The sequence below is a fragment of the Tursiops truncatus genome, chromosome 3 (genome assembly GCF_011762595.2).
Source record: "Tursiops truncatus isolate mTurTru1 chromosome 3, mTurTru1.mat.Y, whole genome shotgun sequence".
Classification (NCBI taxonomy): Eukaryota; Metazoa; Chordata; class Mammalia; order Artiodactyla; family Delphinidae; genus Tursiops; species Tursiops truncatus.
The window spans coordinates 75,640,779-75,656,388 of NC_047036.1; the positions used below are offsets into that span (position 1 = coordinate 75,640,779).

General features: G+C 34.6%; 1 protein-coding gene across 7 annotated transcripts in view; it reads right to left on the reverse strand.

The window, feature by feature from the left end:
* The window catches only part of KIAA0825 (KIAA0825 ortholog), a 398,660-nt gene that overhangs the window by 260,428 nt on the left and 122,622 nt on the right, over positions 1 to 15,610 (reverse strand). For all 7 annotated transcript variants that reach the window (XR_012330774.1, XM_073802294.1, XM_073802293.1 and 4 more), the window contains 5 exons: positions 13,668 to 13,895; positions 11,827 to 12,092; positions 10,273 to 10,423; positions 5,321 to 5,511; positions 2,777 to 2,959 (listed from right to left, as the gene is read on the reverse strand). Coding sequence is in view for 6 of the 7 variants with exons in the window: in XM_073802294.1 (XP_073658395.1) it covers positions 2,777 to 2,959; positions 5,321 to 5,511; positions 10,273 to 10,423; positions 11,827 to 12,092; positions 13,668 to 13,895 (1,019 nt within the window). In the remaining variant the exon portion in view is untranslated. The remainder of the gene's footprint in view (positions 1 to 2,776; positions 2,960 to 5,320; positions 5,512 to 10,272; positions 10,424 to 11,826; positions 12,093 to 13,667; positions 13,896 to 15,610) is intronic.

Sequence of the window (15,610 nt, forward strand, 5' to 3'; positions counted from 1 at the left end):
TCCTTTGTGTTTAATCCTGGTGCTTAATTATAGGGCCTAGGGAGGCAACAACATTTGTCGAATTGAAACTAAATTGCATTTACCTAAAATTCTAAAAATTAATTTTAATTTGCTATATTAAAACTAACATTCTACACAAGCAAAATGCAATACGTGAAATCACTGTCTGGGTATGTGTGTGAACGTGCATTGAGTACACTTCTGAAAGTGCAGCTTAACTGCCTTTACAGAAGAAGATAAGTATAACTACACGTGATAAGCATTTTGGAAAATACATGGTGAATGTTTTCTGTTTCAGCAGGTTTCTTTCCCTGGAGGACAAAGGGAGTACTCCTTTTACAACATTCTAACAGAAATCTTCAAAGGAGAGTTAAAAAAGAACACACATTTTTGCAAACAGGCTTCATTCTTTCTGAAAAGATTTAAAAATCGTATTTCTGCCCTGGGATTTAGTAGTCCTATGCTAAGCTCAGGAAGGAAAATACAGTCAGTTTATCTGTCAGAACTACTTGGAATAAAGGCAGTCACCTTCAAAAAAGGTATATCACATAGAGTAACAAATGTCAGGCATAGTTAATAAAAATTCAATGCTATCAACATCTGATTGCTACTCTTCACCAATTCCTCAAAGCATACAGTTTAATTTTTAAATGTGAGACAGAGATACAATTTTTTTCTAAAATACTAATAATATGACAACTTCATATCCTGGCTGTGAAAAGAAGCTAATAAATAAGTCAATAGGGTTCTTGCAACATACACACACTTTTTTTTCCTATTTGGTGAGGAACATGCTGCCTTGTAGATTTTCTTTGTCAATACAAAGAGAAATATATTTTAAAGATTAGATTTATACTTTAGGAAAGCAATAATAAATTTTATATCAACATGAATGGATACAATCTGTGAAAATTCTTATGATCTGAGAAATAATAAAAAAATTAAAGTATGTATAGAATTTTGTTCATGCTTCAAAGCAATACCACTATCTATGTTTTATATTAAGAAAACCAGAGGCAGTGCTTGGTATAAAATGTTCTGCAATCCTGGTTGAAATTAGCAATTTAAATTTGTTGAATGAGGTTACAGTGCAATATCTAATGCACAAATCACAGAGATTTGAATACTTGCATAGTTGTTTTAAAATGTATCAAAAGGCCACAGGTTAACAGTAATGAATGTGTGTTATATTATCATTATTAAAATATGCAATCTTTTATAATAATTTATTTGTTTTACAAATGCATTGGGGGGTTAAAATTTTTCTATTCATCTGTGACAGACCATGAAATTCAATATTGCTCACCATGGCCAATCCATGAAATTTGTCAACTTTGTTCCTGATTTTCACAGGGCCTTCCCCTTAGATGAAATGACCCATTGAACTAAGAGCATAGTAATTTTTTCATCTATGGTAAATCAGTTTAGTTTACTAGGATTTATTATAGGCTTCAGACCTTGAGCTTTTTATGATTATGCACCATTATGTACATAATCCCAAATTTATGGCAATTTATCTCACTATTTCTTTCCCTTTCTGAAAGAATTCTCCATTTCTAAAATGAGTTCTCAATGGTAAGGTTGCCAGAAGAAGCAATCTGTAAACAATGGGTCTGTTGAAAGTCAAGGAGTGGGTGAAAATTATAGGGAAATTGAAATCAAACTTGTTAATTACTCTTAGAATTTCTAACACAAAAGTCTTAAAATTTACTGAAAATCAAGATTTATATATTGCCTTTACCAGCATAGTGCAGAAACATACTTTACCTAATTTATTCTAAGAAACAGAAATGTGTATAATTTTTACTATCCAAGAAACTAAGAATATGCAATATCTAGTCTTTCAAGATAAAGTGACTATTTTGGAGGAGGGTTTAAACAAAATTATATTAACGTTTTATTACAAGATTTACTCTAATCTCTTTTATAATATTATAAATTTGAATGAAATAAACAAGAAAAGTAGTTCAAAATTTTTAATTTCCCTAAATCTTATTTGTTTAGCTAAGTAAAATATTTCAACATTTAAAACATGTAATTACTTGTTCCTATTTCCACTGACTGCCATTACTAGCTCAGTCACTAAAGTCTAATACTAAAAATGCAAATCTATGGCAGAGTAACTGAAAGTATGGGACCATGAGATCTCTTCCAGATTTGAGAATATTTTATTTTATTTATTTTTTTTGGCCGCACTACACAGCATGTGGGATCTTAGTTCCCTGACCAGGGATCGAACCCACGCCCCCCTGCAGTGGAAGTACAGAGTCTTAACCACTGGACCACCAAGGAAGTCCCTTGAGAATATTTTACAATCATTTAAAAATATTTTTTATTAGAGAAAATCACTTTATATCGAATTAAAAATTAAAAAATATTTTTAAAAGACACACAGAGCCATTGGATATGATTTATTATTTCACAGAGTAATCAAGCTATGACTGAAATAACCAATCCATTAATATAATTTGATCATTTAAACAACTCAAATAGTGATGCTCGAAATGATCCTGCTTGTATTGGAGCCTTATCAACTGAATAGGATCGACCAATAGGGATATACCACATTACTAGGACCAAATTACTCTGAGAATGAAGAAACCCTTGTTGGTTAGTGTTTGTTTTGTAAAATGGCTCACCTCATGTCAAAAACGCACTTCAATAAATTTCTACTTGCTACTTCACACAATTCAGTAAGTATCATGAAAATAACTCTGTTAAATTACATTAATTTATATATCATAATAGCTAAAAAGAAAATATATTTGATACTTACTGGTATAATTCAGTTAGTGGTGAAGTCAAAATGACTAATGTTGTGAAGAGATTATTACAATGGGTATGAATTTTTAAAATTTTATCATCTACATACTCATGAGGATTCAAAAGCTTCTGTACAGATGTGCAAACTGACCATAACATGTTCTCAGTGCATATTAAAATTGTTGTGACATCAAGTCTGTTGGAAAGAAAAAGAAGAAAATCATGTTAAAATTGTTTTTCTGCTTGGTATATACACTATCATCCATAGCTATTATATTAAGAATATGTAAGAATAGATATATTTAGTTAGCTATCAGAGCTTCAGAGATCAAAAACAGATAGACAGCATCAAAGATAGCTTTTGAGTTTCCAAGTGTTAGCTGACCCATAATACCATTCATTGTCTTTAGGAATAGTGAAGTCTATAGTAGTGAAGTGTTTCAGGAGTACTTCTTTTTGTTTTTTTTTAAATGTTTATTTTGCATTATCAAGATACTCTCCAAGAATCTCAAGAGACTTTCCTTCAGCAAAAGTCAACAATTAAATTCAGCAAAAGTCAGATTAAAAGAAAATTTGCTATTATCCATATATGCATGATAGGTAAAAATCTGATAGCAGGACAATTGTCCTCATCCGAGTACAAGGTGTCAAAAGAAAGTTACAAGATTGGGCAACATGTTCTCCCAGAAAGTGGAAGATGAGAAAAAATGACACCAGAAGTGCAAATGGAAAAGCTTATTGTTTCAGAAATTTCCAATATTAAATAAATTTGTGGCAAATATGCTATATTTTTTCTTATTCATAAACTCAGTTTTTGGTTTCTATCTTTCTTGAGTTTTAACAGCACTCCAAAGATCTGTTTAAAGACTATTTTGGTATATGACTAAATTGTACAGAGCTCAGTTAATTTCCTCTTTTTTTTCTTTTAAATTCAATGCTGAAGAAATGAAAGATGAAAGTTTTGAAGTGATAAGAAACAAATAAGTTTGAGGATCTTTTAAAATGACATTTTGGCTTCACATGTATTATATATAATACATGTATACATACATTAATAATATATAACATATTATATATAAATCATATATATGGTTTTGGTTATACAACAGTTGGAAGCTACTGGAATTCTAAAAGCATCAAGAATCACCCTTAGGAAGGTTTAATTATAGTTTGCATCCACTCATTCTAATTGCTAATTAAACAATTGCAAATCCAAGATATATATATACACACAGACACAAATGCACACATGCCTGCGAAATCTGATTTCCTCACTATCGATGCTTTAGAATTAACCATTCAAATAAAAGTATTTATTTATTTTACATATTAATAACTAGGAGAGATAACTCTAGCTTTGCGTGGCATTTTTATGTAACTACCCAGAAAATAGAAACCAAAAGTCTCTATAGTACAGTTAATCAATTAAATATACTACCTATTTCATGAGCTAATAGTAAATCTGATTTCATAAGCATCTCATAATGGCTTGCCACCTCACAGTCAAAAGTGATTTAAGCTACATCAGGAAAAGAATGAAGGTATTCTTTGCTCTCAAAAGGAATTTTCCGTCTATTCTTCAGAGTTCAATGTTTTTTTAAAAAAAATGCTTGGTCAGTAATTCAAAACAGCCTGTTCAAAATACCATACTTATGGAACACTGTAGCAGGACCTAAATGCCCTTCAAATGCAGCATGCTTGATCAGAAAAATAATTCCTACTGGAAAAAAATTTAAAAAACCTCTGATGTCTTTCGGTTCCTCCTAACATATATCTGAAAAAAAAAATTTTATACCTAAAAGGCAGGTCTTAATCATATTAGCCAGAATGTTTGTAAAAACAAAAGCCTTCGCTTTGTACAGACCATTGCTGTCACGTAAGCACATTTTTGTAAAATTAATTGCCTAGATAACCCATAGAATTGGACTATAATTCAGTCTTTAATTTAAGACCCTGTGACTGCTACTCCTCATTTTCTGTGATTTCACATTTTGTTGAACTGGCTTTTAGTAATACATAATGAAAAGAAAAGGAAAAAAAATAAAGGAAAAGAGGAAAGAAGTAATTAGACTATATTAAGAGACAAATGATTAGACAAAAGAGTTTCCTTAATAAAGATTAACTACACTATTTAAAGACATTAAAAAAAAAACAAAAAAACAAAAATCCCCTGGTTGCCTAGAATTTCAAAGTCAAATTACTTCATCACAGCACTGATGCTTTCTTCTCCGTTTCAGGACCTTAATTTTCCCTCTTTATCTTATTTATTAACCTTTGGACATCTATGTCCTAGATTGTAATACATCTTGACTCACTCTTTAGAAACAAGTGGGTTTTATATACAATTTTAAGAAGAAAAAAGAACAAAGTTATTTTGATTCAAGTTCCACATTTCTACTTAAGTATCTCGGGAAAATTGAATATGATTTCCTTTCAGATGTTAGAAATGCGTTAAATATACAAGGAGCTATGTCATGAGACACAGAATTATATCCTGCTTTATACAAATGACAAAAAAGTTTTCTTAAAAAACAATGGTTTTCACAACTTCAATTACCTTATCTGTGGAGTTCTCTTATAACTGGGATGGGCCCGAGCATATCTGGAGGCCAGGAGACCCAAAGATTTCTCCAGCACTTCTGCTAGAATCTCCTGGGCTAACTTAGGGGGCAGAATGGTCCAGAGATCGTGATGAAGCGCCCAGAAGAAATAATGCCACATCTGGAGCGAGAAGGAGCATCTTTCCCCCTAGCAAAACCACCACACATTAAAAAAGACAATCACATCTTCCAAAATATCAGTTTGCTTCCTATGAACCTAATTAGTTCAGGCTGAAAGGAAATAGCTGGAGAGTTTGACACACTAGATGACCAAGAAAGATTTTTGACAACATGTAAAACATCCTTATTGACAAAGGAACATATGTTTTATTTCAATTATGAGACCAGACATTCTCGTGCAAATCCAGACCACAAGCATTTAACCTAGCATAGCCTTGATTTACCTACTCCTGGTCTAGAGTTTAAAATTTACTTTAAAATAACTGTCTTGGGCTTCCCTGGTGGCGCAGTGGTTGAGAGTCCGCCTGCCGATGCGGGGGACACGGGTTCGTGCCCCTGTCCAGGAGGATCCCACATGCCGCGGAGCGGCTGGTCCCGTGAGCCATGGCCGCTGAGCCTGCGCGTCCGGAGCCTGTGCTCCGCAACGGGAGAGGCCACAGCGGTGAGAGGCCCGCGTACCGCAAAAATAATAATAATAATTGTCTTTATAGCTGCTAACCAAAGTCATGCTAGTTTAAGATACTGGGCCAATTCCTCGAAAATTAAAATTTATTAATTTAAATTGTTTATGGATGTATATGGATTATTAGCATCATTGAGATCATTTTACAAACGTTTTAGATTTCACACTGCAATGAAATGACAGGAGCAAAAATAAACTTACATACTATCATAAACTTACATATTATCAACATGCATGAAAACAAAGGGGGTGGGTAACTATCAAAGACTATATTAGGCTATTTCATCCATGGAGTTTTAACAATACTAGAAACAGTAACATAGTCTGATTTTTGCAAGATTTTGTAAAGTCTAGGCATATGTTATCATCATTTCTTAGTATTTGTACAGTACTTTATACTTCCAAAGGGCCAGATTTTCATTCCCTTCCACCCCGGTACAGACCTCTTCTCTGTGCCAAATTTTCCCTGACCACAGAGTGAGACCCAACAGCAGCCAAAGACAAGGAAAACAGGCAGAAATGAGAAGGTAGCCTCAAGTGAATTACAACCCTTAATTAGTTCACATGCTCTCAGGGAGGTATGCTAGTGTTTCCTCATTTTCTTCAGACCAGAGTAAAAGATTATTTGAAATAGATTATTTGAAGTTTGAAGAATGTGTTCTTCAAACACTATCCTGATTATATGTTACTGTATCAAAAGTTAAACGAGAAAAACTTCCAATTTATCTCTAAGTAATCCTCTTGGACTTAAAATTTCTGCTTCGCCCACTACTTATATTTCTCAAACAAATGTCATCTTTTTATTTTTTTCAGGATAGTTTTAGTTTTCATTCTTTTTTTAATATAAATTTATTTTATTTTATTTATTTTTGGCTGCATTGTGTCTTTGTTGCTGCGTGCGGGCTTTCTCTAGTTGCAGGGAGCAGGGGCTACTCTTCATTGCGGTGCTCAGGCTTCTCAATGCGGTGTCTTCAGCTGTTGCAGAGCACAGGCTCTAGGCGCGTGGGCTTCCGTAGTTGTGGCTTGTGGGCTCTAGAGCACAGGCTCAGTAGTTGTGGCGCACGGGCTTAGTTGCTCCGCAGCACGTGGGATCTTCCCGGACCAGGGCTCGAACCCATGTCCCTTGCACTGGCAGGCGGACTCTTAACCACTATGCCACCAGGGAAGCCCAAACAAATGTCATCTTAAAAAAAGTCTGCTCTTCTCCTATACCTAAAGTTGATCATTTCTTAGGTGGATACTCCTTACGTATCATTCTCCTGGTAATTTCTTTGATTAGTAAAATCTTTTGTAGTTACTGTAATAATAACAATCTATAGTTATTATCTATTGACTTACAAATGGAGTTTATAAATGAGTAGAATTATTCTCCTTGGGTGGCAAACTTGGATATCAAACTGTCAAAGACTCAAGTTCAAACTGGTGGGGACTTTGACCACTTCTGATTTCCTGACTAGATGTACATGAAAACCATTTAAGAAAAAAACAGAATTACAAAATTAATGCAGAAGTAGCAAAATTATAGTTGCTTATATTATCTTTGTTGTGTGTTCTGTGATAAAGAATGCTTTAAAAAATTTCCTCAAGTAAGAAAGTAATTTTAATGCTTGATTTTCTTTATTACTTTCTGTGTTGTGTGTTAATTAAAGCAAAACCAACCCAACCCATGTCATAACTGGCCTGAATGATTTACACTTTCTCCGTGGCAATGGGTGGATGCCTATAATAACATGGCCAACATGATTTCTCATATTTTTCAAAATATAAAAAAAACAATTTCCTTAATAGCTACCTTTTAGCAATAAATGAGAAAATAAAAATAACTTTAGGCACACAGATTTCTTCTCCTAAAGTAAAATATACTTATTTTTAAGACTTTTAAAAATATAAACGTCATGTTTACTTAAAGACATTCCAAGCTGGTCACCTTTCTCACAATTTTCTTCAAAGTGTGTATAAGTTCAATGTATGCAAGGGCTTTCTTTAAACTAAATGTGATTCATTTATTTTTCTGACCTGTTTCCCTCTTTGTTGTCATTTCAAAAGTATTCTGCTAGTAAACATCTGTTATTTTTGTAGACCCACTATAAGGTAAACATATGTGAGCTTTTATTTAGATTATATATCAGGAAACAAGCAGCTGGGCTTTATTATATAAGCCACTCAATATTATCTTTGAACAGGCAATTCTTTATTCTCTGACTATTAGAAAACACAAGTTGCTAAAATTGAGCAGATGTCAACTATACTAAAAGCTTAATTTTAAACATGTAATTTGAACACCCACTGTGCCATCTGACCAGCACCTCATCAGAAAGATACTGAACTCTTTGGCTCTCTCAACCTGACAGTTTAGAAAATGGAAATGATGTATCTAGGGCTCACTTGATATCACAAAATGTGAGCAAATATTGCTCCATATCTTTATAAATTTTTTCACTATTTCTTTACTACTCTCTGCACGTGGCGATAGGTTCCCCTGAGATCTCTATCCTACCCTTCCCCTCCAGTCAGGCAGATTTCATCTCCTCTCCTCTCAAAACAGCCCTGCCAAAAACATACTAGTCCTGTTTCACAAATCAGTTGGAATAATGGGGGAGCGGAGGAGAGAGGGGTATAGTAAACGGGATAAAACCATGTCAGGGACTCCAGTTGTCAAAACAACTTAGCATCTGTGCTATTTTTAGAAGGTTCTTAGTTTTGGTAAATAGAAAAGCAGTATCACTTAATTTTTCTGAGCATAAATAACAACCACTAACTGCAATTAAATTGTAACTATTGACCATGTAAGTGAGTGTATGGAAGCTACAGTACCATGTAATCACAGGGTAGCTACCTCGTTATTTCTGTCTTAGAAGCTAAACTCTTGTCATAAGATCTAAAAGCTGCATGTTATGTGGTAATTTGTTTTTGTCTTTTTTTTTAAATACTTGGTAACTTCAATAACAGGTTCTCGATGCATCTACTTATTATTTATACTGTACAACTCTTCTACTTCCCAGTTTGCATAAGAGGAAACATAATACCCCTATGTTGGACATATAGTGAGAGACCTGTTCTTCAATGGAAACATTATATAAAATTGCTCATTAGTACACTGACACATTGAAATAGTTTGAAACATGAGATGGATTCGTTTTCAACCTCTCTGTTTACCTCAAGGCACATAAGGGAGCTGGGATGCTGCCAGGAGACGGGAAGACAGATACTTTTATTCTTATCTCAGGATACCAGCTGCACCATAGCACTTTCCCTTTTTCTTTCTGCTCACTGCTGTTTGAAGTATGTCAGGTTTGGAAAACCCTATATGGATGCTCTTGCAAAAAGAAAATGTATCTGGGAAGGGCCTCTAAAGGAGACCCTTTCTAAGACCCATGAAATCGTCTTAGAAAACGTGGAAAGCCCTTTTAAAAAGCTTCTAAGCTGCTCCTCTCTGTTGTGACAACATTTATTATGATAATAACAGGCATAAATGGAGCCACTGGAACCTTCAGTGTCAGGAAGGTGACAGGAGTGACTTCACTGAATAAAACTCCACTCTGTTTTTCTCAATACTCCATAGATATAATGTTTCACCCCACCCTGAAGTCAACTTCAAGGGATTTCAAGAGTTGTGGTTTATGTATAATCAATGGGATTCAGGGGAAGGGAAACTAATGAAGCCTGATGATGAATAATTTTAATTGATCCTGGCTTTGGTTGCACTGGGAATCATTAGGCTTTAATTCAGTAGAAATTTGGGATTTCAAAACATGGGTTAAATGAAAATAGGTAAGCTATAAATGATCAGATGGGTCTTAAAGCACACTCATAAGAACATAAAATAAGAAGGAAAAAATAAGTATAAAGAATAAAGCTGCTTAATAAAAAATATTTATCAAACACAGATGGAAATATATAACAAGAAAATAATGCAAGGATACCTATAACTGGTTCCTTTGAAAACAATATAAGGTTGTAGTATTTTGGCATTGTTTCTCTTTGAGTTTTCATTGTACCCCATTATATTCCAACTTATTATATAGCACTGAAACACTGCAGCTCAAATTAAGTTATTTTTACTTTTAAGCAGAAGGAGAGTTCTAATTATTTCAGGTTTTTAAAAACAGTGTTTTTCTAAGAACAGATTCAATATTTAAAAAACATTATCCTCACAGCCTTCGTGTGTCAGTACTGCCAAGCTCATGTTTCTAATTAGCCAGAAAGCAGGTAGGCAGTAAAACATATTTGTGTAAAAAAGGAGGGACAGTAAACTTAACTTCACACCTCATAAAAAGCTTTGTAGTCATCCCAGTGGTGGCTCTCAGCATCCTGTAAAATGCTTGTAGCACAAACTCTGACGCAGTAGTCCGTAACCTGAAACTGTAGAGTGTTGATGAATTCCTGATATCGTTGGACAGGTACCAGGAATATGGGTCTGTTCAGAGGGAATGATCAAAGAGACAGAGATTTAAGGCCTGTGCAGTAGGAGGTAACAATCTCCAGTACTACAAATGGTTTTGATTATTAGATATCAATCATTCATTTCCTCCTAATGCTGAAGTCTGCATCCACATTCACTTTCCAAAAAGAAAAAAAAAAAAAAAAATAGCTGGTCTTTGTTTTGCAAGTCCTTTGAAAACGTACATCTGCTGTTCCACAAATATGCACTTCAGCTTGAGACAAACTGCATTGTCAATACATCATTCAAAAATAAAAGTATTCTTTGTAAGCCTATTATTAGAGATCAGTGCATTATTTAGGCATTAGGTTATCGTTATTATAGAGAAAAACATGCATTTGTCAGAACCAACTTTTGTAAAGCTATCACACATCCCACAAACACACTCTTTTTATTTTAAAAATTGTAATTTTGTAGATGTCAATTATCTCATAAACTGTTTTACAATATTCTACAGAAATAAAGTGATTGCTGGCACATTTTGTTGATAAATTCAACAATCTGACTACTTAAGAGAATTAAAGAAATATCATAGTTATATCCTACAACAAGCCAAGTTTACTTCTATCTTCAGCTATTTTTAGTACACTCTCTTTGCTTCCTCTCATCACTACTAAGGGATTGCAAAGGCTAAATAAGGCATATAGACTAGATTCTTGGGCTCACACTGGACTGCCCAGTCTACATGCTCCCTTTGCAAGGGACTGTGCTCTCTTCTAGAGAGAAGCCAGATAGACCATGTGATAATACCTCTGGTCATTTTTCTTCTCTATCCAGAAAACACTTGGTCTTTTTGGACTACTAATACATGAAAATTATGACTGCCAGATGCTTCCTCTTCAACTATGAAGGATAGCTTATTATTAAATGGATGTTCTGAAATATGTTTACGTTCATCAATAAAATAGATTGAAATGCATCTCTTCTCTATGCCTGCTCCTAACATCTAGTTGGCCTAGGAACAAAAGAGAAGGGCATTTTCCACAAATATTGTTTTGTGTGACAAAAAGAAGTTTGTTTTTTTCCTTTTCAGTGTAGTCAGTACAATGTGCCTTACAGAATGGAAAGGGTTGGTTTGGTCATGTCATAACAACATGCCGAAAATAGTGCCTCCAGTTTAGAGAATGGGAAATGCAAGGGTCATCTGAGTGGGCCTTTAGAGGGAATGCCTATCCTTCTTACTATCCGTATATCTGGTTTAACACAACCCACGCTGTACCTTTTTGACATTTCCTAGTCAAGACAAATGAAAATAATTCACCATGTTAATTATTATTTTCTTCCTCTCAAATATTATTATCAAAATTCCACCTCTGTGATATCCAAAGATTACATGTTACTTTAAGAATGGCCATCAACTTAATATAAATGACACTCACTTCTTAGTATTTTCTTTCATCAAATTATCATATTGCATAAAATGCTGGAAGACATACACTGCCGTGGAGAGCAGCATGTACAAGTTTTTCAGGGGTGCTTTGGAAGGAAACTCCTTGCCTCTCTCTTGCAGTCTGGCCAGGACAGCTGTTGCCACTTTACAACAGGCCTCCACAAAGTTTGCTCTAATTTCCTGAAAAGAATCATCTCTGCATGCCAGAGCCAGTGGAAGGATTGTGTCAAGTTTTTCCATGATGTCAGAACAAAACTAGGGAGAAATAAATGTAGCACTGAGTTATTTGTATTCTGACAGCACCGTGTAATTTATGTACAGGGGAGCTAAATTCCAAAATAATGAATTTGGCATCAAACATAAATATAATGATACAACTTTATAATAATCGATTTCTCTGTTGTAGAAAGTTAAATGTTTTATTTCAAATAAAGAAATACCAAAATGATGCTTCTCTGTATATAACCGTCAAACCTTATGCTTACTAGAGAGACATTATGAAAAACTCATGAAATAGCTTTGTTACTTTTATTTGTAGTTAATAGAACTCAGAAAATATGTATCCATGCTTACATTATTTTAAACTTATTCCTGGGTTTTTTTTGCTAAATTTTCATGGAAGTATTTTTTTAAATTAATCATCACAGATATATGAGGTTATATCAGTTTAACTTAAACAATCTAAAAGCATCAGAGACAACCTCATATAGCATCTTCTTATTGGTAAAGAGTCAGCAACTCTCAGAAGTGATGCACTTAGCTTTTTACTAGTTGTGAATTTACTCCTTCTTAATGGCAAAGGAGGCGTGATGGATGGATGGGAAGGCGCAACTTGCCTCCACTCCAGGTCGGCCAAAAGTGTTCCCTGGGGAATGTTCTGGAGCCTCAGGGTGGCAATAGGGGATTAAGGTCACCTTTCAAAACTCTCTTTCAAAAACATTTCAGGGGCTTCCCTGGTGGCGCAGTGGTTAAGAATCTGCCTGCCAATGCAGGGGACAAGGGTTCGAGCCCTGGTTCAGGAAGATCCCACATGCCGCAGAGCAACTGAGCCCGTGCACCACAGCTACTGAGCCTGTGCTCTGGAGCCCGCAAGCCACAACTACTGAGCCCACGTGCCACAACTACTGAAGCCCACACACCTAGAGCCTATGCTCCGCAACAAGAGAAGCCACTGCAATGAGAAGCCAGTGCACCACAACGAAGAGTAGCCCCCGCTCTCTGCAACTAGAGAAAGCCCACGTACAGCAACAAAGACCCAATGCAGCCAAAAATAAATAAATAAATACATAAATTTATTTAAAAAAAATTTCAATGATACGTTGCTGACCTCACTGCGGACTTAATGCTGAGTAACTATATTTCTCTATTTCCGTAATTACTTCCTATTTTCTCAGTATGTTCTGTGACTCTCAGAACACAGATGCAAGACTGATGTTAAAGGAATGGTCACTAAGGTGTAAATAAAGATTTAAAAGTTGCCCAAACCAATAAAAGACAGTAACTCCTTCAACCTCCTAAATTTCTCCTGGAGTCATTCAAAGGTATAACGCAAACAAGCAGTTTCTCAGCCCCCCAGCAAGTCACAGAGGCCCTCTCTTTAGTTACCTCAGATTCATGGAGCAAAAAGTTGGCAGCAGTTTTAAGTCATTTTTGCTAGCACAGTGGCCCATGGATACCAGAGAAGAAAACTGGTACTGGGTCAAGTGCCAAGTGTTTCCCAAGAGACTCCATCATTTTTCTATTGGTTCCCTTTGCAATGGCGTATATAAAAAAAAAAAAAAAAAATCTCATATGCCAATCTAATTTGAAAGGATTTCATTTGATACTTGCCTTTGCAATTTTCTTTGGTTGGTCTGCCTCAGGAACCACACGGCTATCTTGCCAAACTTGCTGGACATTTACAAGGTTCAAAGCATAGCTCATAGCTGAAGACCTTTCATTCTGTTCCTGTTGGAGAATTTTTGCGGAAAAGTCTTCAATGGCTGTTGTTATACAATGTGCCATGGGAAGAGACACTTTTTTAAATGCACTTCTCCAGCCAAAATTTAGTAAAGTAGCCTGAAATATAAGTTTATATGAAGTTATATCAATCTTAACTCAACAAGTGTTGTTCTATTGTTACAGATATAAAAGTATTACTTTCATTCAGCATGTTGAATGTAGGTATTCTTTGATAAACTGTAAAAGCCATTCTTACAACCTAAAAATATTACCCAGTGAATAAAGCAATATACAAAAACATGTGCATTCTTTACACACAGTAATATACTGTCATTTCATTTTAATTCATCAGTGGATTTAATCAAAAACTTTGTTTTTTCAAAATTTAATCTCTTAAATATAGTTCAATAAAACCATCTTTATGAGAGCTGAAAGTTCCACTCACTATTTATCACATAAAGCAGCCTTTAAATTCAATATATTTAATAAAGCCTACATTAGATTTTTATAGTCTTTTTTACAGTTTATTGTTAACAAGTATTGCAACATACGACAGCATTTAATATTCAATCTTTTATTTCTTTTTCATTTTCAGAAATCCAGACAAGTCAAAAAAATAGCAATAAGAAATAAATTTCTCAGAGAAAATATACCATTGTGTGTTTCTAGATTTTTATTTCTTTAGAATTTTACTTAGTTTCTCCACCCACAAATTGGTAAGCGGCACTACTTTTGTTCCAGAAAATGAGGAATTAAAATGACCTGCATTGCTCTGTGTGTGGGGAGTGGGAGAGGCTGGGGCGGAGGGTGGTGGTGTTTTCTTTTTTTCTTTTGGTCTTTGGCTCATGTGGCGGTATGTTTACAAATGTATATTCCCCTCAAGTCCTCTAATGTTCTCTAAAGTATAAAAGCATTGTAGATAGTAGGCTGAATCTACGCTTAGGATTAAACTTTTCCTGTTTTAGTGTAATCTTGTTTACAGCAATAATTTACCTACTCCAACTTCAGAAGACGCTAGGCTTGATATTCCTAACTGAATTACTTACTTTTCTGGATCTCAAGTTTTTTGTTGGAAAAATAAAAGAGCTGAACTGAATGATTTCTACGGTCCCTTTCAGTCTAAAATTACGGAGATGATGATCATTAGCTTAATTTTCTTGTATACATAATCCCACTAAGCGTTAATTTAATGACTTTTTTTGTACTGCATATACATGCAGTACAAAGTAATAAAGGTGATTCATCTTCTAGAGCTAAAATTCTATGATCCCATAACTCTATAATCAGAAAAAGTGTCTCTCCTTCTCATTATGCTTATAATTAAGATGTAATTGAAATTTCCTTTCTAAGGTTTATTTGGACCTTTAACATCATAGGGCCTGCCTAAAGATACAACTCTCATTTTATTTTTACATAAAATGAATCAATAATTGAATCTACTCAGCTCATATAATTTCTTTTCTCATAAGTGAAACTTTGAAAGTGCCATGTGTATAGTTCTGTGCTGTAACAGAATTTTCTTGGGACGCATTTATGATAGAAATATAAAAAGGAATCTACCTTCATAAAAATTAAAAACAACAACAATAAAACTCTGCTTTTTGTTCCCCCACCAGGGCATGTCTATTCATTAAAATCATTCATTCATGCATTCAAGGCAAGATGTTATGGGGAAAATTGCCATGGTCACAGTGACTTTTTGTCCGTGTGTGCGTGCCACGATGATTACCTTTGCCCATGGTAATTTATATGTAATTATACTACCTCCTAAATTCTCTTTTCAAAATATGGAAAACCGGGCTTCCCTGGTGGCGCAGTGGTTGAGAGTCCGC